General features: G+C 43.1%; 2 protein-coding genes across 3 annotated transcripts in view; one reads left to right on the top strand and one right to left on the bottom strand.

Moving 5' to 3' along the window:
* Nucleotides 1-26,070, bottom strand: part of LOC121573401 (ras GTPase-activating-like protein IQGAP1) — an 81,852-nt gene that overhangs the window by 23,107 nt on the left and 32,675 nt on the right. For both annotated transcript variants that reach the window (XM_041885347.2, XM_041885356.2), the window contains 19 exons: nucleotides 21,692-21,759; nucleotides 19,792-19,905; nucleotides 19,340-19,518; nucleotides 18,524-18,611; nucleotides 18,127-18,290; nucleotides 15,550-15,637; nucleotides 15,300-15,463; nucleotides 14,945-15,105; nucleotides 14,526-14,650; nucleotides 14,070-14,233; nucleotides 2,781-2,871; nucleotides 2,434-2,601; nucleotides 1,883-2,028; nucleotides 1,511-1,681; nucleotides 1,259-1,342; nucleotides 1,021-1,092; nucleotides 834-903; nucleotides 449-657; nucleotides 9-152 (listed from right to left, as the gene is read on the bottom strand). In XM_041885347.2, the coding sequence (XP_041741281.2) occupies nucleotides 9-152; nucleotides 449-657; nucleotides 834-903; nucleotides 1,021-1,092; nucleotides 1,259-1,342; nucleotides 1,511-1,681; nucleotides 1,883-2,028; nucleotides 2,434-2,601; nucleotides 2,781-2,871; nucleotides 14,070-14,233; nucleotides 14,526-14,650; nucleotides 14,945-15,105; nucleotides 15,300-15,463; nucleotides 15,550-15,637; nucleotides 18,127-18,290; nucleotides 18,524-18,611; nucleotides 19,340-19,518; nucleotides 19,792-19,905; nucleotides 21,692-21,759 (2,470 nt within the window). The remainder of the gene's footprint in view (nucleotides 1-8; nucleotides 153-448; nucleotides 658-833; nucleotides 904-1,020; nucleotides 1,093-1,258; nucleotides 1,343-1,510; nucleotides 1,682-1,882; nucleotides 2,029-2,433; nucleotides 2,602-2,780; nucleotides 2,872-14,069; nucleotides 14,234-14,525; nucleotides 14,651-14,944; nucleotides 15,106-15,299; nucleotides 15,464-15,549; nucleotides 15,638-18,126; nucleotides 18,291-18,523; nucleotides 18,612-19,339; nucleotides 19,519-19,791; nucleotides 19,906-21,691; nucleotides 21,760-26,070) is intronic.
* On the top strand, nucleotides 3,176-6,327 carry LOC121573410 (proteinase-activated receptor 3-like). Its single transcript, XM_041885367.2, has 2 exons — nucleotides 3,176-4,548; nucleotides 4,989-6,327. The coding sequence occupies exons 1-2, from the start codon at nucleotides 4,485-4,487 to the stop codon at nucleotides 6,143-6,145; spliced, it is 1,221 nt and encodes a 406-aa protein (XP_041741301.1). The 5' UTR covers nucleotides 3,176-4,484; the 3' UTR covers nucleotides 6,146-6,327.

Genomic DNA, 26,070 nt, shown 5'->3' with positions numbered 1-26,070 from the left:
GAACTCACCTGCAGCAGGTAGAAGAGGTGCTGGTAAGCCTCTAGTTTCTTCCTCTTGTCTTTACTCAGTGCCTTGATGCCCTGCCTGTCCCCTGCAGCCAGCTCCTCTTTACTCTTCTTCACCGTCAGCTTCTTACTGTGGGACACCACATCCTGGGAAGATGGACAGTAGGCGGCATGAAAAAGGCCCTGCTCTCCTATCCAGTTGTGTTTGATCAGTGATAACAGGGATGACAGGGAAGAGGAATGCATTATCCAAGTATCTGAGCAGGCCTATGACTATTGCAGACTAAGCGCCGTCTCCAGAAACAGTTCTTATCAGCAGCATAAGGGGAATGGCTCTGGGAATTTTAGCAGGACTGTTGTTTATAAGCATAGTTTCTCAGTTGTGTTGAAAAGCATTGTTTTGTCAGTCATTTTCCCTCTGTGTGTAAAACTATAAATGTCACCTGTAGGGTTATCCTGTTCTTGACCAGCAGGCCGATCTTAATGTCCATCAGGTTGAGGTCTTTCTCCATCTGCTGATTGGAGCGGATCTTAGTGACCACTTCCTCCCTGAGCCGTGTCACTTCCTGTTCTTCCAGCAGGTCCAGGCTGCTCTGCTCCAGCAGGTGGACAAACTTACGCACCACCGACAGAGGAGGGTCCTGGGCCCCGGCTACAGGGCAGACACACATAGACAGACAGACAAACAGAAAGACGGACACAGACAGACACATAAAAACGTTTAAAAAATAAACAAATTGTATCAGAGAGGTTCAGGTAGTTCCTTCTCTGTCTGAAACGGTGACTTCTTTAAAACTGTGTGACATATTAAATGCTGTCTGAACTCACTGAGTGTTCTGTAGTCGTCTCTGGCTTTGTTAGCCTTGAGGAAAGCCTGGATCTTCACTATGTCTTTCTCCTGAACATACAAACAAGACAGAAGGGAATCAAGCTTTGGCAAATATCACTGAGGAATAATATGATATAATATTAATCCATAACTCCTCATTTGTAATGTAGGTACTTTGTTACTCACGTGGTCTTTGAAATACTGCAGTCTTTGAGAGTATTTACTTTTGGCTCTCCACATTTTAACGAACGACTGAAGCTGGACCAGAAGGAATACAACAATGTTAGCAACGGGTAACTGTGTGTTTTTGTTGAGATGAAACTGCTTGACTTATCTCCTGATTATTGACACTTCCTTTCTCACCGTTTCAAACTAATGTTTTCTCTTTCCAATTAGGCTCACAGCCCCAAATCTAACTCGTTACCTTGACGACAGTCCCCACGTTGCTTTGAAGCACATTTATTCTGTCTTTGTATATCTTCTTCTGTTTATAGCCCTTCCAGGAGGCCTAGATATAAACATGAGGAAATCTAAATCAGAAGCAGCTCCGTCCATGAGTGTTTACAGTGTTTGTGAGTAAACTACAAAAGCGGTACATGAATGTTAACTGTAGATATGAAATCACTGTTTGACTTAACAAACCGGTCGGTGTAGAACATATGACACAGTATAGTACCTGTAGTCGAACCACGTGTGGTTCTTGTTGTCGTAGGTAGTCCAGTCTCTGGGCGTGAGCTCTCCTCACCAGGTAACCTCTAACCCGAGCCTGTAGCTGAGTTACCAGGGCCTCGTTGGCCAACCATAACTGTTCCCTGTTATACTCCGCTGTCACACCTCCAACCACACTCTGATCAGGGGACACACACATGAATACTCATAGTGTTGTAATGCATTATACATTACTTTGAACTTATGTGGTCTATGGTGAAGTGTAATTTGGTATGAGAATGTTATTTGTACATTGTCCCAACGTTTTAAGTAACATATTTTCATCAATTATAATGTAGAAGCGTATTTATCCAACATACAAGCAGGTGTGCGCATGTACCTGTATTTCCTCTCTGCTGAGCTGTGTGCTGTTGTGTGTGAAGTCCTCTGGTTCCTCCCAGGTCCCCTCTCTGCTCTCCAGGTTGTAGTAGTAGTCATAACCTCCCTTGATCTGGTGTTTCACCCACACACTCTCACTGCTGCCTGCTACAGAGGAAAGAAAACCTCAACATCATACACTTAGGGAGGAATCCTGAATAGGGATGAATCCTGAATAGGGATGAATCCTGAATAGGGATGAATCCTGAATAGGGAGGAATCCTGAATAGGGATGAATCCTGAATAGGGATGAATCCTGAATAGGGATGAATCCTGAATAGGGAGGAATCCTGAATAGGGAGGAATCCTGAATAGGGATGAATCCTAACCTGAGACCATCCTAATCTCCAAATGCATTATTTGACGTTACACGTTAGGACAAGTTGGGAGGGTAATGTCTTCAATGGTGTCGTCTTGACGAGAGAACAAACATCCATAAACGATTCTTTAGTCTGTTAGTGTATTACAAATGAGTAATAAGCAGACTATAAAGCCGATTGTATGCCAGGTTACCAGTGGTAGCGTTGAGGTCCTGGAACTGGCCCAGCTGTGTCTGGTAGGTGTCTGCACACTCAGACAGAACCCCTCTCAGCCCTGCAAGGGGTGATTGGAGGGCCTGCAGGGTGGTCTGGGAGTCCCCCTCCGCCACCTCCCTGTTGATGTCTGCCACTGCTCCAGCCACTGCCACAGACGAAACACACACAGGAACAGTTATGACATTTTACATTTTGGTCATTTAACAGACGCTCTTATCCAGTGGTTCAAGTTATGACATTTGAATGGTGATGTGAAGAACTTCTAAGATATTATTTGTTCATGGTTTTCGAACATATGGTCGTGAGTGAGCATGGTGTGCCTACATGTGAGAGCTTCCTCTTCATCTTGGTTGGCTGTGTGTATGCCTTCTTGGATCTGGTTGAGCCACAACACAGCAGACTCATCCCCCGAGCTCTGGAGTCACAGACACATACAGAGAGTCAATCTCTACTTTTCAGAGTGGTAGACCACACAAACAAAAACATTGACAATCTACACAATGCAATGCCAAATTCTAGCTTGAGATGTTCACACATAATTAGAACTTTCTTGTAATTTTAGCGCTTGAGCTAGGACCACAGATCTCAAGTTAGGATTGAGCCCTAACTGAATGTTATTTTTCCAAGCACTAACCAAGACAGCACATGTACAGTTGTTGTACATGGTATTTCAAAGCAACAAAGAAAATAAATAATACCTGGGTTCAAATACAAAATCATTTCAAATAGTTTGAGCACTCCAGGCTTGAGTCTGTCTAGAGTGCTAAATGGACAGGGTTAGCATTTCCGGGTCTTCTCTATTGGTTTATTAAGCCATGCAAGCTCAAACAGGCACAGATAAAGTATTTGTAAAGATTTTTCAAGTATTTGAAACCCAGGTATGAAGCATATTAACAGCTATGAAAACAGCGCCAGCATGAACAAGAAGCTCTACCATTTCCTCTGTGTCCAGAGGTAAGACCTGAGGGAAAATGTTAAAACACTGATTGTTAGTTAGTGGCCAACACATCTTCAGCTCAGTCCACAACATTGGTCGTGGGGGCTCAAACACAAACACCACCTAAAATAGCAGAGAAACCTCACTGAATGTTTATTCTCCCCAACCACACAAAAAGGCAGGAAGGAAGTAAAGAGAAAACACGCCCCCTTGGTTTCTGCCATGAAGTGGATCTGATTTTGACCAGAAAATTCCCCCCTGAACGTACAGTATATTAATAGCTTTAGGACATGCAAATAATGTACATACAAGCACAAAAATGAAGACCGAAACTGAATAGGAACATATTTTTCCATACCTTCTAACTTGAAAATTATAGTTTCCAATAATGTGTAATCAAAATGTGTGTGACTTAAGTGGCAAATTGAAGGTCAAACTAGGTTAATGGAAACTGTTCCAGGAACTTTGGAGAAGTAGGATGCTTAAAACCCAACAGTTTGTTTGATGTTACCCAAGCTGTCAATCTTGTGACTTAAGTTTAACACGAGTCAATCTTGTTCCTCTAACATTAGGCTAGTCATTTTTTATTAGTCAAGAAGATCTTCAGTCACAATAAACCCATAACATTGAAACAGCTGAGGGTCTTCCTGGGAATGGCATAATAGAACACCAAGGGATAAAACCAAAGTGAGAAATGAACAAACTGTAAACTATTAGGGTGTCTCCTCCCACTACAACGAATCAGCAAATAGCGGATACCTTCTCCCACTACAACAAATCAGCAAATAGCGGCTGACACAGAGATCAGGAATTCAGTTTCAAGCCTGGACAGGAAAAACACTATACACACACAAAATGCATACAGCCTCATGGTTCAGTGTTAACACTATCGGAGTGTGGACTTACAGCACAGTAGCCTGTCTGACCATATGAACCAGCAGTCTGGATGGCCAGTTGATCCTACTAGTTGATCCTGCTAGTTGTTGATCCTGCTAGTAGACAACTAGCCTATAGCAGGTCTACTGAAGAACTAGAGGACTTTTAGTTGGAATAATACAGGGATAATCACGTGGAGGAGATAGGAGAAAGACATGGCAAACCTACTGTCTGGGAAACTCTTCTGTCTGTTGGTAGGACTGTCTCTCCAGGACAATGGTAAGTTCATTTCTTTTTACATTTCTCCTTAGGATTTTATAGAATCTCTAAGAACCTTAACCTCGGGAACTCATATTACATTTGGGACTTTCTATCCACTTGGTAAAGCTGTTTGTCAGTTCTTCAGGCTGGGTTGAACAGTTCCGTTTCCACTCCAACAGGAAAACAAGACATGTTTTCTCTAACAAAATGTTTGGCAGAAAGTCTTCAGCTTGACAATACACATGAAGATTCCCTCTTCCCCCAGTATACTGTCACATTTGGTCACATTCTTGAATGAATTGTCTAAATCATCATACATGTTTTAAAACAGAATTTTGAGACAACTAACTTTAAAACAACATTTCAATTTTATACTGTGTTTCATCGCTATGTATTCAAAGTGTAAAACTGAATTAAGATCTATGGAAATGTTATTCCCCCTATTTTTCCACAAACAGAGGAGAAACTCAACAAGACAAAAATAACGGTCCCAGATGTGTTGAAACCAAAGACGTTCAACGGCAGGAGATACCAGTCCAACTGTACAGCTGAGGCAGGGCCCCCCAACCAGGTCCTGCTGTCCCCTGGGGCCCCTGGGCTGGACGTGAGGCTGGAGGACCCTGCAGCAACCTACACCACGGGGCTCCTCAGCACCAGGCTCATCCCCTCAGCCTACCTCCTAGCCATGGCAGTGGGCGTCCCCTCCAACGCTTTCATCCTGGCCTTCCTGAGGCTCCGGGTCAGGTCCTACTCCACGGCTGTCTTCTACCTGAGCCTGGCCCTCTCCGACCTGCTCCTCCTGCTCTCCCTGGCCCTCCGCATCCACTACCACCTCAACGGAAACAACTGGGTGTTTGGCGAGGCGGCCTGCCGCGTCATCACCGCCTGTTTCTACGGCAATGTCTACTGCTCTGCCCACACCATTGCGTGCATCAGCCTTAAGCGCTACCTGGCCGTTGTGAGGCCCTTCCTCTACAGTCGGCTGCCCAAGAAGGCCTGGGCGCTGGGGGCAAGCCTGGGTGTGTGGGGCCTGTTTGGAGCAGCTGTGGTACCAGAGCTCCTGGTGAGGCAGAGCTTCCTGCTGCCCCGTATGGGCCTCATCACCTGCCATGACATACTGCCCCTGGAGGAGGACTCCCATGCCCTGCTGGTTCCCTACAGGCTGGCACTGGTCTGTTTAGGGTTCCTTGTGCCATTTGTGACCTGTGTCTGGACCCATGTGGCGGTGGTGTGGCACCTGGGTCGCTCAGGCCTCGACTGGACACCTTTCATCAGGGTCAGTACACTGGTCTTCCTCATCTTCACTGTGTGTTTCGCTCCCAGTGGCATCCTCCATATTGCCCACTATGTGAGGCTGTCCACAAGTGGAGAGGACGGGATGTATGTGTACTCCAGTGCTGCAGTGTGTCTGTGCTGCTTCCACAGCTGTCTGGACCCCTTCCTGTGTGTGCTCATGTCCAGGACAACCGCCTCCAGACTACGCTTCGCCAACTCAGAGACCTGCTGTTCTGGTGTAGAGACGCTGTGTGTGTGTGTCCCCACTGTACCTTCCCCCAGGACTACCATTGTCAGAGCGCAGTGGGGGAGCCCAGAGAGGGTACAAGCAAACTACTGAATATAAATAGGCAGGGAAGCTGTTGGAACAATATGCTGTAAAGATGTGAACAGGGAACAGTTCTTCTTGTAATCAGAACACAACATGGGGGAGTTCTCATAGCCCGCCAGCAAAAAAAGGCTCCATTTACATGTTGCTTATTATGGTTGAATACTTTCCCGGTATTTTACAAATGTTCCATCCTGAAAATAAATCATTTTCTCCCGGGTAACCCGGTATTTCCTGCCAAAACCTGAAGTGTCATTCAAAAGCATTATAAAGCCTGATGAGCCATATATTAAATACATTTTATGAGCCCCACATTAACAACATTTAATGAGCCCAAGCCCAAAAAAGCCCAAATGATTGTGCCGTTATACAATACATATACTATATGATGTAAGCCCATAGATGTAGCTCGCTATATGCTCTCTTGGGTAAATAAATGAAATAGCTCCAGTAGGCTAATATTTCTGAGTGTGAACTGTATTACTGTACTGTATTATATGCACTGGAATTATGCACATCGTTCAAAACACGATAAAGCAGCAGAGAACATGCGATTCTGGTGCAGCACATGTGGCCTACAAAGTTACAAGTATAGGCTAGTGAATTTGATTTTAATTTTGAAATATAATACGGCCTATTTGTATAATTAGTAGAGGCTGATGCATAAACACTACTGTTCAAAAGTTTGGGGTCACTTAGAAATGTCCTTGTTTTCGAAAGAAAAGCTAATTTTTTGTCCATTAAAATAACATCAAATTGATCAGAAATACAGTGTAGACATTGTTAATGTTATAAATGGCTATTGTAGCTGGAAATGGCTGATTTTTAATGGAATATCTACATAGGCGTACAGAGGCCCATTATCAGCAACCATCAGTCCTGGGTTCCAATGGCACGTTGTGCTTGCTAACCCAAGTTTATCATTTTAAAAGGCTAATTGATCATTAGAAAACCCTTTTGTAATTATGTTAGCACAGCTGAAAACTGTTGTGCTGATTAAAGAAGCAATACAACTGGCCTTCTTGAGACTAGTTGAATATCTGGAGCATCAGCAATTGTGGGTTCGATTACAGGCTCAAAATGGACAGAAACAAAACTTTTTTCTGAAACTCATCAGTCTATTCTTGTTCTGAGAAATGAAGGCTATTCTATGCGAGAAATTGCCAAGAAACTGAAGATCTCATACAACGCTGTGTACTACTCCCTTCACAGAACAGCACAAACTGTCTCTAACCAGAATAGAAAGAGGAGTGGGAGGCCCCGGTGCACAACTGAGCAAGAGGACAAATACATTAGAATGTCTAGTTTGAGAAACTGGCAGCTTCATTAAATAGTACCCGCAAAACACCAGTCTCAACGTCAACAGTGAAGAGGCGACTCCGGGATGCTGACCTTTTAGGCAGAGTTGCAAAGACAAAGCCATAACTCAGACTGGCCAATAAAAATAAAAGATTAAGATGGGCAGTCTGAGATATGACTTTGCCTACATAATTGCAAAAGGGTTTTCTAATGATCAATTAGCCTTTTAAAATGATAAACTTGGATTAGCAAACACAACGTGCCGTTGGAACACAGGACTGTTGGTTGCTGATAATGGGCCTCTGTACGCCTATGTAGATATTCCTTTTTTTTTTTTTTATCAGCCGTTTCCAGCTACAATAGCCATTTACAACATTAACAATGTCTACACTTTATTTCTGATCAATTTGATGTTATTTTAAATGGACAAAAAAATTGCTTTTCTTTCAAAAACAAGGACATTTCTAAGTGACCCCAAACTTTTGAACGGTAGTGTATACCTTTCATAATATTTCCCCTAATGTTATTAGCCTACGTGCTCTTTCGCTCTCTATTGTTGCTTCATTCCTTCCTCACTTTCAACAGTTAAATGAAATACGTTTTGTTGTCCTTATCTTCATCATTCTAATGACATCCTTGAATAATATAGAACTAGAGTTAAATGCAAAAGGATTTCACTTCTCTTCACGAAGATTGAATGGTTAAATAACTGCTATAGCCTACCGCCATCACGCGTTCGCTCTTCTTTCAAACTACCCGTGAGTTTTATTGGCTGCTGTATTTAACATTCAGCAAAAAAGAGCTTGCGTCCCTCTTCGAATAGTCTATTGGTATAAGAAATGCAAAATTTTTTATAATGTCCAGCAAGCTATTCTAGTCTAGCTTTTCCTGCATGGGAATCCATGAGCTAATGAGCGTTTTTTTAAGGAGAGGCCAGCGGAGCACAGGTGCTTGCGTATTGCGCAAGAGACAGAGGCTATAAATTAGAAGCTTATTATGCATAATCCATCCTTAATAGGCTAAATATAAGGCTAAAACTGCATTGAATGTATTACCTGAAAGAGGTAGGCTAGGACATATATATAGGGCTATATATCAATCTAGAACAGGATAATCTATTTTGGATTACATTTAAATGGAGTTGATGGAGAGAGAGAAAGACTGCGAAAGAATGCTCTTGCGTGCACCGATTTAAAGCAACAATATTCAAGTGATAGGCTGTTTTAAAACTCTGCAGCTGCAATAAAAATCAAATAATCTTTACAATTAAAAAACAAGGTGACCCCCGAAAGCCAGATGGAGATGGGTAAATTAGAGGGGCATTCTGTCTTTATATTACTGTAGCATAGGTTATGCTGCAGCAAATGTAGGCCTACATGTCACAAGAAAAAAAGTTCCCATACTGAGATGATAGGTCTACATGCATTGTGAACTGCGCTCCATACTGAGATGGGCTGTCTGTCCCCACCCTGAGCGTTGATTCATCATGCACAGGCTGTAGAGAAGCCAGATTTAGACATTGCATATAATTTAACAGTTCCATTTCACGCCATGCTGTTCATATAAATAATTTATTATAATTTACCGGTTTCTCGCAGTTATTTATCCCGGGAAAAGGGAGTGGTTTTGGGCGGGAAATCGTGGTAAACGGGTTCCCGCCATTCGACCCTATTGCTTATGACTGACTGCATTTCACACTACTTCTGGATTTTAAGGCTCGTATGAATGTCCTGCTTAATATAATGTTTGTGTCATCGTCGCAAATCAACTGCATTATACTTAAAAACACTTCAACCAGTAAAATGGCTCTTTGGCTAGCTTTGGTACAGTCTATGTCAATGAGCATTAGTATTCTAGCTAACAACTGCTGCAATCAAAATAGGTATTTTGCAACGATCACAACCAAATATAATTTTAGCGACCATTTAAGCAATAATCAAAACAACATTGTAAGCGTATAAGAACCCCAAAAAAGTATTTTTGTTTAGAAGTAACAACTCTGTAAATCTAGGCTAAATTGAATGCCGGCAGATGGCCAACGGCATTTGTTTTCAGCATGGTGGCCGTTGTACTTGTTTATGACGTGACTGGCGACTGAGAATTGTGGTCAGGGAGAAATCCAAAACAGGCTAATTGGAATGAATGGCAATATTTGTATCTGTATTTATTAAGGAGCCCCATTCCTGGGGTCCAGCAACATTAAGGCAGTTATATGCAATTAAACATATTACATTACATATAACTTTTCACAACACATGAAGTGTATACCCTCAGGCCACTACTCTACTACCACATACCTACAAATCAAAATCCATGTGTGTGTGTGTGTGTAGAGTGCGTGTGTTAGCATGTGTATGCGTGTGTTTGTGCCTGTGTCTGTGTGTCTCTTCACAGTCCCCGCTGTTCCATAATGTGTATTTTTATCTGTTTTTTTACATCTGATTCTACTGCTTGCATCAGTTACCTGATGTGGAATAGAGTTCCATGTAGCCATGGCTCTATGTAGTTCTGCGCCTCCCATAGTCTGTTCTGGACTTGGGGATTGTGAAGAGACCTCTGGTGGCATGTCCTGTGGAGTATGCAAGGGTGTCCGAGCTGTGTGCTAGTAGTTTAAAAACAGACAGCTCGGTGCATTCAGAATGTCAATACTTCTCATAAAAACAATTAGTGATGAAGTCCATCTCTCCTATCCTTTGAGCCATGAGAGATTGACATGCACATTATTAATGTTAGCTCTCCGTGTACATTTAAGGGCTAGCCGTGCTGCCCTGTTCTGAGCCAATTGTAATTTTTCTAAGTCCCTTTTTGTGGCACCTGACCACATGAATGGACAGTAGACCAGGTGCAACCAAACTAGGGCCTGTAGGACCTGCCTTGTTGATAGTGTTGTTAAGAAGGCAGAGCAGCGCGTTATTATGGACAGACTTCTCACCATCTTAGCTACTGTTGCATCAACATGTTTTGACCATGACAGTTTACAATCCAGGGTTACTCCAAGCAGTTTAGTCACCTCAACTTGCTACAGTGGGGAAAAAAAGTATTTAGTCAGCCACCAATTATGCAAGTTCTCCCACTTAAACAGATGAGAGAGGCCTGTAATTTTCATCATAGGTACACGTCAACTATGACAAAATGAGAAAAAATAAATGAGAAAAAATAATCCAGACAATCACATTATAGGATTTTTTATGAATTTATTTGCAAATTGTGGTGGAAAATAAGTATTTGGTCAATAACAAAAGTTTCTCAATACTTTGTTATATACCCTTTGTTGGCAATGACACAGGTCAAACGTTTTCTGTAATCTTCACACACTGTTGCTGGTATTTTGGCCCATTCCTCCATGCAGATCTCCTCTAGAGCAGTGATGTTTTGGGGCTGTCGCTGGGCAACACGGACTTTCAACTCCCTCCAAAGATTTTCTATGGGGTTGAGATCTGGAGACTAATTAGGCCACTCCAGGACCTTGAAATGCTTCTTACGAAGCCACTCCTTCGTTGCCCGGGCGGTGTGTTTGGGATCATTGTCATGCTGAAAGACCCAGCCACGTTTCATCTTCAATGCCCTTGCTGATGGAAGGAGGTTTTCACTCAAAATCTCACGATACATGGCCCCATTCATTCTTTCCTTTACACGGATCAGTCGTCCTGGTCCCTTTGCAGAAAAACAGCCCCAAAGCATGATGTTTCCACCCCCATGCTTCACAGTAGGTATGGTGTTCTTTGGATGCAACTCAACATTCTTTGTCCTCCAAACACGACGAGTTGAGTTTTTACCAAAAAGTTATATTTTGGTTTCATCTGACATTCTCCCAATCCTCTTCTGGATCATCCAAATGCACTCTAGCAAACTTCAGACGGGCCTGGACATGTACTGGCTTAAGCAGGGGGACACGTCTGGCATTGCAGGATTTGAGTCCCTGGCGGCGTAGTGTGTTACTGATGGTAGGCTTTGTTACTTTGGTCCCAGCTCTCTGCAGGTCATTCACAAGGTCCCCCCGTGTGGTTCTGGGATTTTTGCTCACCGTTCTTGTGATCATTTTGACCCCACGGGGTGAGATCTTGCGTGGAGCCCCAGATCGAGGGAGATTATCAGTGGTCTTATATGTCTTCCATTTCCTAATAATTGCTCCCACAGTTGATTTCTTCAAACCAAGCTGCTTACCTATTGCAGATTCAGTCTTCCCAGCCTGGTGCAGGTCTACAATTTTGTTTCTGGTGTCCTTTGACAGCTCTTTGGTCTTGGCCATAGTGGAGTTTGGAGTGTGACTGTTTGAGGTTGTGGACAGGTGTCTTTTATACTGATAACAAGTTCAAACAGGTGCCATTAATACAGGTAACGAGTGGAGGACAGAGGAGCCTCTTAAAGAAGAAGTTACAGGTCTGTGAGAGTCAGAAATCTTGCTTGTTTGTAGGTGACCAAATACTTATTTTCCACCATAATTTGCAAATAAATTCATTAAAAATCCTACAATGTGTTTTCTGGATTTTTTTCTCTCTCAATTTGTCTGTCATAGTTGACGTGTACCTATGATGAAAATTACAGGCCTCTCATCTTTTTAAGTGGGAGAACTTGCACAATTGGTGGCTGACTAAATACTTTTTTTCCCCACTGTACATTTCCATATTATTCATTACAAGATTTAGTTACATTTTACATTTAGCAGACGCTCTTATCCAGAGCGACTTACAGTTAGTGAATACAATTTTTTCATTTTTTTTTTTATACTGGCCCCCCATGGGACTCGAACCCACAACCCTGGCGTTGCAAACGCCATGCTCTATCAACTGAGCTACATCCCTGCCGGCCATTCCCTCCCCTAACCTGGACGACGCTGGGCCAATTGTGCGCCGCCCATGAGTCTCCCGGTCGCGGCCGGCTGCGACAGAGCCTGGATTCGAACCAGGATCTCTAGTGGCACAGTTAGCACTGCGATGCAGTGCCTTAGACCACTGCGCCACTCAGGAGACAAAGTTGAGGTTTAGGGTTTAGTGAATGATTTGTCCCAAATACAATGCTTTTAGTTTTTGAAATATTTGGGAATAACTTATTTCTTGCCACCCATTCTGTACAGTACAGGCATAGGTTACACATTTTCTGCTTTTACTTATACAGGGGGGAAAAAGTCAGGCACATGTTATCAGAAATTGTGCAATAGAATTGTCAATCTAAAATATTTTCATATAATCATAAACAGTTTCCACAGGTTTTATACCTATTTTCTGTATAAATAGCCTCTAAAATCTATGTAAACAGTTTTTTTCTTTCTTGGAAAGTGTTATAATATGATACAGTACTTGTTGCATTAACAACTTGTCTAAGTCCTATCATCAACTGATTTCAGCCAGTGTATGGCTGTGGATTGACTGCATTGTTTGTATGGAATGTTGGCAAAGAATCATTACACTTAAAATGTCTGGCTAGCTAGCTAACAAACATACTGTGCAGATAATCTTGAAAATCATACACAATATCTTATCACAGCACTGGCTGACCGATGGCTTACCAAAATGGCTGACCATTTATACCTTCATAGAAGGTTCATGTCCATTCTAGTATTGATGGTTTAATGTGTGTACTTTATCAGCAAGGATGTCCTGAAAAGCCAGCTGACGTCAACAGTGATGACAAAAACAATTCTCCCAGAGGATGTTCAGAAACCAGACAGTGTTGGAGCCAAAAAGGACATGATTACCTTCATGTACTGTTATGTCTTGTTCACAATGCCAACTTGTAAATAACACCCTTCCAATACAAATGAAGTGTATTCATGTAGGCCTATTCCCATACATTCATTTGTTAGTTAATTCCCATTTTACTGAGTATTAAACATTTTCCACATTGATAGATGTAGACTTCACATAGAAGGAGCAGGGTTTAGATAAAGGTGAGGGCAGGTTCATACCTGTGCTCCAGACAGACCTGTTTCAGCATGCTCCCATTAATCACTGACCTTCTCATTCATGTCCCAGGCACTCTCCCTCCCGCTTATTAAGTCTAGGTTACAGATCTAGTGTGCGTCCCAAATGGCACCATATTCCCTATATAGTGCACTACTTTTGACCAGCGCACTGGGCGCTGGTCAAAAGTAATACACTATATAGCGAATAGGGCTACCTAGATCTGTAAGATCTGATCAACAGCTGTGATCCCAAGCCTCTGAGTAGCACTCTGTCCATGAAATGTATGAAGATGAAGGCTTCTCTGCTCTTGAGGGAATATACACTGAGTGTACAAAACATTAGGAACACCTTCCTAATATTGAGTTGCACCCTCTTTTGCCATCAGAACAGCCTCAGTTCGTCAGGGCATGGATTCTACAAGGTGTCGAAAGTGTTCCACAGGAATGCTGGCCCATGTTGACTCCAATGCTTTCCACAGTTGTGTCAAGTTGGTTGGATGTCCTTTGGGTGATGGACCATTCTTGATACATGGAAAACTGTTGAGCTTGAAAAACCCAGCAGCATTGCAGTTCTTGACACATAAACCGGTGAGCCTGGCACCTACTATCATACCCCATTCAAAGGCACTTAAATATTTTGTCTTGCCCATTCACCCTCTGAGTGGCACACATACACAATCCATGTTTTGTACACTCAGTGTATATATGCTCTCATAATGGCTGGCAATACAATACCTTGCAGATGAGTAGCTTGGTATTCTGCAGGACGTCGTGGTAGTGTTTGGCTGTGGCTGGGTTGACTCCCTGCAGTTTGGCCGTGGGCAGGAGCAGGGCAGAGAGGGTCTGGTTAGGGTCACCAGAGCTCAGTGCCTCGTTGATCTCAGATATAGCAATAATACCTAGAGGGGGGATGAGACAGACAGCACATATAGTGACACCGACAGTCAGGGGAGCAGCAGGTGAACAATACTAATGCCACTGAACTCAGTACTACTTCATCATGTACATTTCAGATTTAGAGTGTGTGGATTTATTTATTCGAGACTGCAGACTATTCTACCCGCCTTAGAGAAATGGTTGGACTTGGCACCCTATCCCCTATGGGCCCTGGTCAAAATAGTGCACTAAATAGGGAATAGGTTTGGATTTGGGATGCACCCAGTGTTGAAACAGTTAGAGGTTGTGACCTACGCTCGTGTTCCTCGTGCACCTGCAGGTTGACCGTGTCGATAGTCTTCTGAACATCATTCCAGGTGAGGAACTCCAGCCAGCGGGACAGACTGTCGGCTCTGAGGCTGATCAGAGTGTCTGCGTACCTGAGAGACAGGGGGAGAGAGGAAGAAGGGAAAAGAGGAAGAGAGGGAAGAGGAGAGAGCGAGAGGGGGGAGGGGAAAGGGGGAGAGGAGAAAGGGAGAAGAGAGAGGGGGAAGGCCAGGGGAGGTTACACATCAGGCAGAAAGACAGTTCTAGGTGTTATCTGTGTGCAACTGTGGTGAGCTGTGGAGAGAGTTTCCACTAGAGGGACAAAAGGGTAGATGGTTGTGGGGTTACCTGTGATATGACAGATAGTTGTGGTGTTAGCTACCTGTGCAGGTTGTGGTGTTAGCTACCTGTGCAGGTTGTCATGGTCCATGTTGCTGAAGCCCAGAGGGGAGTCAGTCAGCTGCTCAGTGACAGCCTGGGGGTCCTTGGTGTCCAGGACCTCGTTAAGCACGGCCACCGCAGACAGCATCTCCACCGCAACAGACAGCTCCTCATGCCCCAGGCCTGCCTGTTAGATACAACCAGACAGAGATTAGTGATCATATACTGGACATACAACCAGACACACACAACTGTCTGCCCACTGGCCAACCTAGCTAGGGGAAACTTGCACTACTTTGGTCTGACAACCAGCACCCACTCACAACTGTACAATATTATATTGTAGCTTAAAATAAGGAAAGTGTAATGTGTGTGTGTCACCTTTGCCCCCTGTAACTGCAGGCTGAACAGTTCGGTCTGGTAGAGGTTGGCAGCGGTATGGTAGACTATGGGGAGCTGGGCCTCTGGGTTCATCAGCTCCTCTATAGTCTCTGCTGCTACACCATGACGAATGGCCGAGTTGATCGCTGTAATGGCCTCCAGTTCTGCGTAGCAAAAATATCAAACACTGAACCTAGAAACACTGGGGAATATTACAAAAGGAGAGTGATGGATGGTGAGGGGTGCTTACTTAGTTTCTCTGCCTCAGCAAAGTCGTTACAGGATATGACCACCCTCTGAATCTCCTCCCTCTCCAGCATCACTGCACCTCCAGTGTCCTGAGGTCCACGGAGAAAGTGTTTGGGTGACAAGTTCAACTCAATAGAAAAAATCTGGGTTCTGTAACACTAATGCAACTTGAAGCAATGAATTAAGACCGCCATCTTACGCTCTTAAAGGCAAAAACACAGTGTATAGGCATTCTCATTTATTTTATGAGATACCTCATCTCCCCTACTAGGGCTGTTACGGTGACCGTATTACAGCCACACCAGCGGTCACGAGCCATGATGTAGTCAAATTCCACATGTCCGTTTAGTCACGATAACTAGGCTTCTCCAAGCTCTGAGGCTGATGATGGTCATTAGTAGCCTACCAAACTTGCTAACTGCCTGGTACTCAGCACTCTATTGTCCCTCTAATCACTCTGACATCAATGCAAATGTAATCGAAAATCAAATCAAACACTTCATGAGAGCCCATGAGGTCATGTTGCGCAACATTTCTATAGGCTATGCAATTGCGTGAGAAAACAGAGTTTTGATGGCCACTATTTAAAAGAGGAGGATCCCATCAGCTTTCTATAGGCTAGGCCTACTATATTTATTTTTCAACTTTCCTAATATTAAGCACATTGCTTCGCTTTACAACAGGAGTATAGCCTACCTTACTGGTATGAAAATGAACCATGGGGAAAAGCGTCCTCCATTCACTATTTAAGTGCATAGATTACATGTATTTTTTTCCCCGCCCCTGTTCCGAGACAGGTGCATGATTATAGTCCATTCAAAATCAAAACTAATTTCACACATATTCTAGATAATATATGTAAAGACAAGATTAAATCAAGAATAGTCTGATGGGTGACAATACTAATATATCATTCCAAGTGATAGGCTACCACTTGTGAATGATGCCCAGCTTGTGTGCAGTAAGGTCAGTAACAGCGCATGCATTTTTTTGCGACTTTTTCAAAATACTTTTTTTTTTTACACCTCATGTAGCCTAGTCCATAGGCCTATATGTTTTGATAAGGGTTGTATCACAACGAAAGTAGACAAATAACTTCTTAAAATTAAGCACATTAATCTGCTTTACAACCGGTGTAGAGTCTAACTGGCATACATAAGCGGGGCGTGAGTTTCAAGTTTGGGGAAGATAATTTTCCCCATAAAAATTAACCTTTATAATAAAGCATTACAAGCATAATCGCATTTACAGTCCCTTATGAGAATGGTATTTTCCCACTAATTGATTGCATTTTAGAACATTTGCGCTTATAGCCTACTGCCGTGTGCGCATTGCTGCACTTATAATGTGAAGAAATAGCCGAATAGTTTATCAACATTTTAAGCTCAACGTTCTGATCAGCCTCAATGCTAACTAACTGTAAGTCGCTCTGGATAAGAGCGTCTGCGAAATGATTAAAAATGTAAAATGTAAATGCTTTTAAAAGGTTTTTTGATGCGAGTGGTTGTATTAATTTGGGATCTATCGCATCCCACAACTGTCCCCGATGTGTCGGTCTTCACTTGTAGCCTACTTCGGAGCTGAGATGCCTGTGAGAAGGAACCGATCACGTGACGGGCATTGGCTAATAAGAATTGAGATATCTGAGAGAGCCATATGAGTGAGAGGTGCTTCGGAGCACGCAGCCGGGAGAAGGGAATCATAATGATTATATTCAGGCCAAGGGCACAGCGGCCACTGGCCGCAAAAGGCATGGATTTTCTAGGGGGCATTACGGCCAAACAAGAGGGATGTCACCGGAAAATTCTAGCCATTATCAAGTGCTTGTCAAATTGTGAATGATAGATGAAGTGTGTGCAGCCTGCGCAAGAAACAAAGCAGAGCTCATGCCTTTCATGCTACTTTTTTCAAATCATCATTAGAGTTGCATCATGCAGCCTTAGAATGTATTAAAAATCAAAACATATAGCCCAATGTTTGTATCACAACTAAAGTTGTATAAATAACTCTAAATTAAGCATATAGGAGGACCTGTTTTTTGTTAACCGCTCAACACAGAATTGCCGCATGTACGCACTCCCTCAGAAACTGTTTGGAGAAAACATCCTTTTCTCTTTTATTCAGCTATGTTCAATTGTATTCTTCATACTATAAAATAATATAAAATAATGCCATGGAATTCTAAGCAAATCTTGTCTGCTAAATGAACTAGTGTAAGCCCACAGCCATAGCCAACCTACTACATTTTACATTTACATTTTAGTCATTTAGCAGACGCTCTTATCCAGAGCGACTTACAGTTAGTGAATGCATACATGTTTTTTTTTGTTTTTTTCCCCATACTGGCCCCCCGTGGGAAACAAACCCACATCCCTGCCGGCCAAACCCTCCCCTACCTTGGACGACGCTGGACCAATTGTGCGCCGCCCATGGGTCTCCCGGTCGCGGCCGGCTGCGACAGAGCCTGGACTCGAACCAGGATCTCTAGTGGCACAGCTAGCACGGCGATGCAATGCCTTAGACCACTGCGCCACTCTACTAGACGTGCTTCCACCATTTGACCACTGGCCTTACTGACCCGAGACTTGACTTGGCAGTAGGAGGTGAAGTGCTCCAGGTACCAGTGAGAGTTGGCCTCCTGGACCCCCAGCAGCCCCAGGGCCAGCACCTTGAGCCCAACTAGCAGAGCAGCCTCGTCCTGGGCAGAGATGGCCTGGTTCACCTGCTGCACCGCTCCCTGGGCTGGAGAGACAGACAGGAGGGACCAGGGGTTGGATGGAGACAGACACGGGACACATCCCAAATAAATCAACCCTCAGCCACTACCTTTAGACAAGGGGTGCCCAACCTTTTTTGACATGAGATTTCAAACTGGCTGTGGAAAAGGTAGAAGATCTACCAGTCACATCCTGAAGGCCTATCCTAGATGTTCAGAACACAACTTATTGAGAAAATAAGACAGGGACCGTAGTTACTGTTAACAAGGTCGACGCAGCTCTGGATCTCCTGCTGGGTCAGCAGCTCCTCATAAACATCTCTCTCCTCTGTGGCTATGGACGAGCACTGAGCAGGGAGACAAGAGAAAAAGCATTGTGTTAGATGGACTATAAACATACATTCTCAAGGTTTTTACATTTTGTGCATACTGAAACCACAGGAGGCTGCTGAGGGGAGAACAGCTCATAATAATGACTGGAATGGAGTGAATGGTATCAAACACATGGAAACCATGTCTTTGATGTGTTCGATACAATTCCATGGATTCCATTCCAGTCATTACTATGAGCCCGTCCTCCCCAATGAAGGTGCCACCGGCCACCTGTGATTGAAACTAAACACACTGTCATGCTCAAATTGTTGACAATCTGGCCATCATATTAACTTTAGATTTAAGATCACGACTTTGCTGAAATAATTTGTAATTTAACACAGCGGGTCATATTTACACAGAGTTAGTGAGGAGTATGGGAGGAGAGATGCTAGTTGGTGTGGGAAGACTAGTGTTGTAGTGGGAGTTCAGCTTATGCTGCAGCCACTGGAATGTCATGGCAAGGGCTGCTGAGTGTTTCAGGTGGTATTCACTGCAGACAAGACTCCTACAGTATGTACTAACTCTCAATACCTCTTTAGGTTCAGAACAGGATCAAGTTGCTGATCCAAGGTCAGTTTTGAAACTTCTACCCGGACTCAGGACCCATAGGTCTCTGATCAAAAGCAGTGCTCTACAAAAGGGAATAGGATGCCATTTCAGTGGAAAGAGCAACATCAGGGAGGGTCTGGGAGTTCCTCACCCTGCCTGAGGCCTGGAGCTCCTTGCTGGCCTTGGCCCGGCTCAGAGTGTCCTGGTAGTCCTGGGCCAGCTCTTCCCCAGTGTTCCTCAGCATAGCGTTGGGGTTCCTCAATGACCCCATGGTCACAGCCGCCTCACCCTTATCCACCGCCTCATTGATGGCAAACACAGCAGCGTGCACTTGGGAGGGACACCAGCAAGAATGAGTACCACTCAGCAGTAAACATGTCTGTCTGTCTGTCTGTCTATCTATGAGAGGCCAGACTTTTGTTATAGCCCAGCACTAACACACCTGATTCAACTAATCTGCTAATCATCAATGGCTGGATTAGTTGAATCTGGTGTTTTAGTGCTGGGCTGGAGCCAAACCCTGGACACCCTATGGGTCTCTCCAGGATAAGGATAGAAGACAGAGTTAATCCAGTGGATGGAACAGTGTACTGTACTACTCACAGGTTGCCTCGTCCACCGAGAGCTCGTTGGCCAGGATGCCTCCTATCTTGCTGAAGGTTGGCATCTGGATGCCGTACTTCTCCAGCTCACTCCGCATGTTACTGATCTCCTCCTCTGTGGGACAGACAGGAACACATTACAAGCACACTGGCACAGCAGGAAACCTCGACACCCCTAGGAGAGGGACCTGCTTATTCACTGGCAACTTATAGATGCTTTGGAAAAATTGCAAAACAATAAGTTGTTTTAGCAAGCTGGTATTCACAGTATGGATTGTCGTCAATACATGACTTATGCTTGCATGACTGGCATATGCATCTGTCATATTAGCCTACAGTGCTTTGATATTGTCCACCTTTTCATATAACATACACTGAGTGTACAAAACATTAGGAACAGCTGCCCTTTCCATGACATAGACTGACCAGGTGAAAGCTATGATCCCTTATTGATGTCACCTGTTAAATCCACTTCAATCAGTACAGATTAAGGGGAGGAGACAGGTTAAAGAAGGATTTTTAAGCCTAGAGATAATTGAGACATGGATTGTGTATGTGTGCCATTCAGAGGGGAATGGGCAAGACAAAAGATTTAAGTGCCTTTGAACGGGGTATGGTAGTAGGTGCCAGGTGCACAGGTTTGAGTGTCAAGAACAGCAACGCTGCTGGGTTTTTCACGCTTAACAGTTTCCTGTGTGTATCAAGAATGGTTCACCACCCAAAGGACATCCAGCCAACTTGACAACTATGGGAAGCATTGGAGTCAACATGGGCCAGAATCCCTGTGGAAAGCTTTCGACACCTCGTAGAGTCTATGCCCTGACGAATTGAGACTGTTCTGAGGGCAAAACGGGGTGCAACTCAATATTAGGAAGGTGTTCCTAATGTTTTGTACACTCAGTGTATCTCTCCTTCTCTGTATACACATACACCCGGTATTGTTTTAATCCTCGTCGGTGAAATGTGCACTTAATTTTTTATGGCGTTGAAGTGAATTACTTCAGTCAGTGATAGCAATCGATAAAGGTTAAAGTGGTTTATTATGAGTAAGTGTTATGTTGCAGATATTCATCCAGATAAGACATGTGGTTGGTCCTTCCCACTTCACTCATATCAACCACAGTATATCATACTGATCTCCACAGTGCTTATCGAATTGAACACGCAGCTAGGTGCGAGTGATGACATTCTGTTTCAATCAAAGCCAAACAAGAGCACCAATTATCTGTCATTACCACCCCCCGGGAGGCTCTAATCACACACACTTCCGCAAGCATGTCTTCATGTTTTCCTTAAGTTTCAAAGAGAGGTAGTAATTACTACAGCAGTTCCTCCTTCACTACAACGATGTATGTTAGTGTTCATTCTGGAGCAGGAAGCTCATTATACTGTAGAACCACTACACACTAGTTTCAAGTTGTATTAGTCGTATGTACGGGATACACATGGTATACACTGTCCAACGAAATGCTTACTTGCAAGTTCCTACAGCAATTGTTCCTATGGGTTCAAGCACCCAGCATTCAATCAAAACCTGGCTGGTGCCAGATAGAGAAGAACACTATGTGTTGATTTAAAGTACAGGGTGAACTCAAGCTATCACTCTTATGAGATCTCTAATTATCATGCTGGAATAGAAGAGCTGGTGGATCAAATGCTACTGTAGCCTTGTAAAACACTAGTATATCCTGGTAAAACGCTACGGTAAAATGCTACTGTAGCCTTGTAAAACACTAGTATATCCTGGTAAAACGCTACGGTAAAATGCTACTGTAGCCTTGTAAAACACTAGTATATCCTGGTAAAACGCTACGGTAAAATGCTACTGTAGCCTTGTAAAACACTAGTATATCCTGGTAAAACGCTACGGTAAAATGCTACTGTAGCCTGGTCTTTCTTACCTGTGAAGGCCACTTTCCCCAGCAGGTCCTGGATCTGTGGTGCAATGCCCAGTTTGTACAGGTATAAGCTGGAATAAAACACAAGGTTATGTTACAGAGCTACTTCTAGTCAGGTTTTGCGTCAAATATCCTGGAGAATAACTCCCTGGGGTCGAGGGATGGAAAGGTATGAAGCTCTCAGAACTTTAACCTAGATTGAATGGTTAGGAAGAAAGCGTACTAAAGTGGTGGATAAGATGTGGCTATGTTTATTCAACAACTCAGAGGCTGGGGAAACATAATTTACTAACATCTGCATCTATACATATGCATCTATCCACACTTTTCCCGAGCTTGAATACTTTAGAAATGCATCTTTCCTTCCTCTTGTCCTTGGGTCAGCAAGGGATCCACCATATTGCTTTCACCTATGAAAGCATGTCAGTCTGATAAGAGACGACTTGAAGTGAGGAAGGAAGGATGCGTCCCAAGGGGAACTTGAAACATCCATCTGCTCCAGATTGAGCTAGGAGAGTCGGCCCAATAAACTGCAATGCACCCTTTTCCCCACAGGGGGGAAATGTGTGCTCAGAGAAAGCAGCAGTCAGAATCCTGACACGCCAACTGCACTGACTGTACTGAGTCAGTTTCAGTGAAACAAACAGGTGGCTGGAAACTGCATTAAACTTTCATCTGCCCGCAGGTTCCTGATAAGTGGGCATGAATGATAGATTGGGCTACAGGGGTACGGGTGTCTTCCTGAGGGGTTTAGAGTCTGCTAAGACAGAGGGAAGGCCAAAGGTTTATTATGTCGTTTCCATTCTATTGTGTTGCCTTTCTATTTTTCCACTGTACTGAATTCTCAACAAAGGCCCACTAGCCCAGTGTGTCTACTTCTCCTCAGAGCTAGAGTTTATTCCCTGCCCTGGCTCCCAATGGGGGTTAGACCAGCCTGCCAGGAAGGAAGAGCACGTGTGTGTGCACACAGGCAGGGAAGGAAGCCTGCCCTCATGGGCCCTGACCAAACAGCTCAAAGAGAAAAAACAAGCCAACTAGCTAACGTATTCACTCCAATTTTCTGCCACATTCAGATGGATATACGAGCAGTGCTTGACTTGGGCAGGAGCTCAGCGGAACTGAATAGCGGCACCGTAAATGTTCTACTGCTTGAGTTTGTGCACTTCATAAAATATTGGCTAAAAGTATTGTGGAGTTCCTGCACCTAAACAGTAACGACACCCAAAATGATACCAGCACCTATTTCAGTCCAAGTCAAGCACTGTATACATTACAAACGACTCCTCTCTGTATACATGACAGTGTACGTGTACTGTATACATGACAGTCAATGAAACCAGTCAGTAAAAAACCACCTACTAATAGTGACACCATTGACTTCACACAATGACAAAGTGTCACTACAGAGCTGTTACTTCTACTAGCACCACCACTACCATGCTATGACAGCAGCTTTGAGGTGAGACTGGAGACTGACTGTGTCCTATGGGCCCTGGTCAAAAGTAGTGCACTAAATAGGGAAAGGGTGCCATTTGGGATGCAACCTCAATATAGGCTGGCCTGTCTTATAGGCCAGTGTTTACCAACCAGGAGTACTTCGACCCCTGGGGGTACTTGGCCTATCCACAGGGGATACTTGAGATTACTCATGAGACCATAGGCTTACTGGTCAAATGCACATCAGGTAACTCCGGGCAGAGCAAAATGTACTTGGTGGTACAGTAACTGAAAAAGGTTGGGAAGGCTGTTTATTTTCTAAAGATGTTAACAGCGGTGTGTCTACTACATTATGCAGTTATATCAGTTATTCAGTGTTCAAAAGCATTGGACAGAGAGCCGTTACAGTATGTTGCTGGACCTTGGCCCTCTGTCAAACCTGTGGGATGTTTATGATAGCACAGTGCATAATCAGGACATGAATCAATCATGACCTTTGAAAAAAGAGCAGGAGTTAGAGAGGGCTGTGTGAGTGTGACTGATGGGGTTTTCTACAACCGTTAACACACTTTCAGCCATGAATAAAGTTAATAGTTATGCCTCTTAGAATAATAATCTAAGGAGTGTGGTGCCAGAAAAATAACCTCTCACTCAACGTCAACAAAACAAAGGAGCTAATCGTGGACTTCAGGAAACAGCAAAGGGAGCAACCACCTATCCACATCGACAAAATATTGTACAATCCAGGTGTGCAAAACTCTTAGAAACTTACCCAGAAAGACTCACAGCTGTAATCACTGACAAAGGTCAGTCTAACATGTATTGACTGAGGGGGTTGAATACTTAAGTAATCAAGATAGTGTTTTATTTTTCATATATTTTTATCAAATGTTCGAATTTTTCTTTGCCACTAGAGTATTTAGTGTAAATCGTTGACCAAAAATACAATTAAATCAATTTTAATCCCACCTTTGTAAAACAACAAAATGTTGAAAAGGTCAAGGGGTGTAAATACTTTGAAGACACTGTATAGGCTATAATGTGTGAACCTGTCATAACAACATTATATAGGCTATAATGTGTGAACCTGTCATAACAACGTTATATAGGCTATAACGTGTGAACCTGTCATAACAACATTATATAGGCTATAATGTGTGAACCTGTCATAACAACGTTATATAGGCTATAACGTGTGAACCTGTCATAACAACGTTATATAGGCTATAATGTGTGAACCTGTCATAACAACGTTATATAGGCTATAATGTGTGAACCTGTCATAACAACGTTATATAGGCTATAACGTGTGAACCTGTCATAACAACGTTATATAGGCTATAATGTGTGAACCTATCATAACAACGTTATATAGGCTATAACGTGTGAACCTGTCATAACAACGTTATATAGGCTATAATGTGTGAACCTGTCATAACAACGTTATATAGGCTATAACGTGTGAACCTGTCATAACAACGTTATATAGGCTATAACGTGTGAACCTGTCATAACAACGTTATATAGGCTATAATGTGTGAACCTGTCATAACAACGTTATATAGGCTATAATGTGTGAACCTGTCATAACAACGTTATATAGGCTATAACGTGTGAACCTGCCATAACAACGTTATATAGGCTATAACGTGTGAACCTGTCATAACAACGTTATATAGGCTATAATGTGTGAACCTGTCATAACAACGTTATATAGGCTATAATGTGTGAACCTGTCATAACAACGTTATATAGGCTATAATGTGTGAACCTGTCATAACAACGTTATATAGGCTATAATGTGTGAACCTGTCATAACAACGTTTTATAGGCTATAACGTGTGAACCTGCCATAACAACGTTATATAGGCTATAACGTGTGAACCTGTCATAACAACGTTATATAGGCTATAACGTGTGAACCTGCCATAACAACGTTATATAGGCTATAACTTGTGAACCTGTCATAACAACGTTATATAGGCTATAACGTGTGAACCTGCCATAACAACGTTATATAGGCTATAACGTGTGAACCTGCCATAACAACGTTATATAGGCTATAACGTGTGAACCTGTCATAACAACGTTATATAGGCTATAACGTGTGAACCTGTCATAACAACGTTATATAGGCTATAACGTGTGAACCTGTCATAACAACGTTATATAGGCTATAACGTGTGAACCTGCCATAACAACGTTATATAGGCTATAACGTGTGAACCTGCCATAACAACGTTATATAGGCTATAATGTGTGAACCTGTCATAACAACGTTATATAGGCTATAACGTGTGAACCTGCCATAACAACGTTATAGGATGTAATATGTGTGATGCATATAGAGCAGAAAGCCTAACGCTTGAGGTTGTGAAGTAAAATCCCTCTGAACATGATCTCAGAAAAACCTATTCAAGTTCCTCTTTCATATAATACAGGTATTTCACTTCTCACTGCAAGTTAGGAGTCAGAGTCAACACTGTCCACACATAAGAAAATAGGCTTCACATCAAAAGATGGAGATAGGGCTATTAATTGAAAAAGCTGAGTGAGAGACAGGCCCTTCTACCACCCTCAGCTCCCAATATAACATCTGGCTTTCCTTCTAGAGCCTGATGATACTATGTGAGAATGACATCATTGTGGTCTCTTGTAGACTCAAGAGAACATTGTCAAAGGAGACACTAAATTGCTCGAGGCAGCCTACAGATTGAAGCAGTCTGTTGGCAGGAAATGACTCAATGCATACAGGAAGTCACCTATCGGTTCCGAGGGTGTATCTAGCATTGCATGCGCAAACGATATCCATACAAACACACAAAAACAACGGCAAGCTTGGGAAATGACTACATATTGCCACCCCTTTGTTTCATGAATCTTGAAAATAGCACGTTTTAACTATAAACTGAAACAGACAATACTAGTTTCAGGTTATCTTTTAG

This window comes from Coregonus clupeaformis, chromosome 18, assembly GCF_020615455.1.
Source record: "Coregonus clupeaformis isolate EN_2021a chromosome 18, ASM2061545v1, whole genome shotgun sequence".
Lineage (NCBI taxonomy): Eukaryota > Metazoa > Chordata > Actinopteri > Salmoniformes > Salmonidae > Coregonus > Coregonus clupeaformis.
Note: the sequence above shows the minus strand (reverse complement) of the source record. Positions and strands in the feature narration are given on the sequence as shown.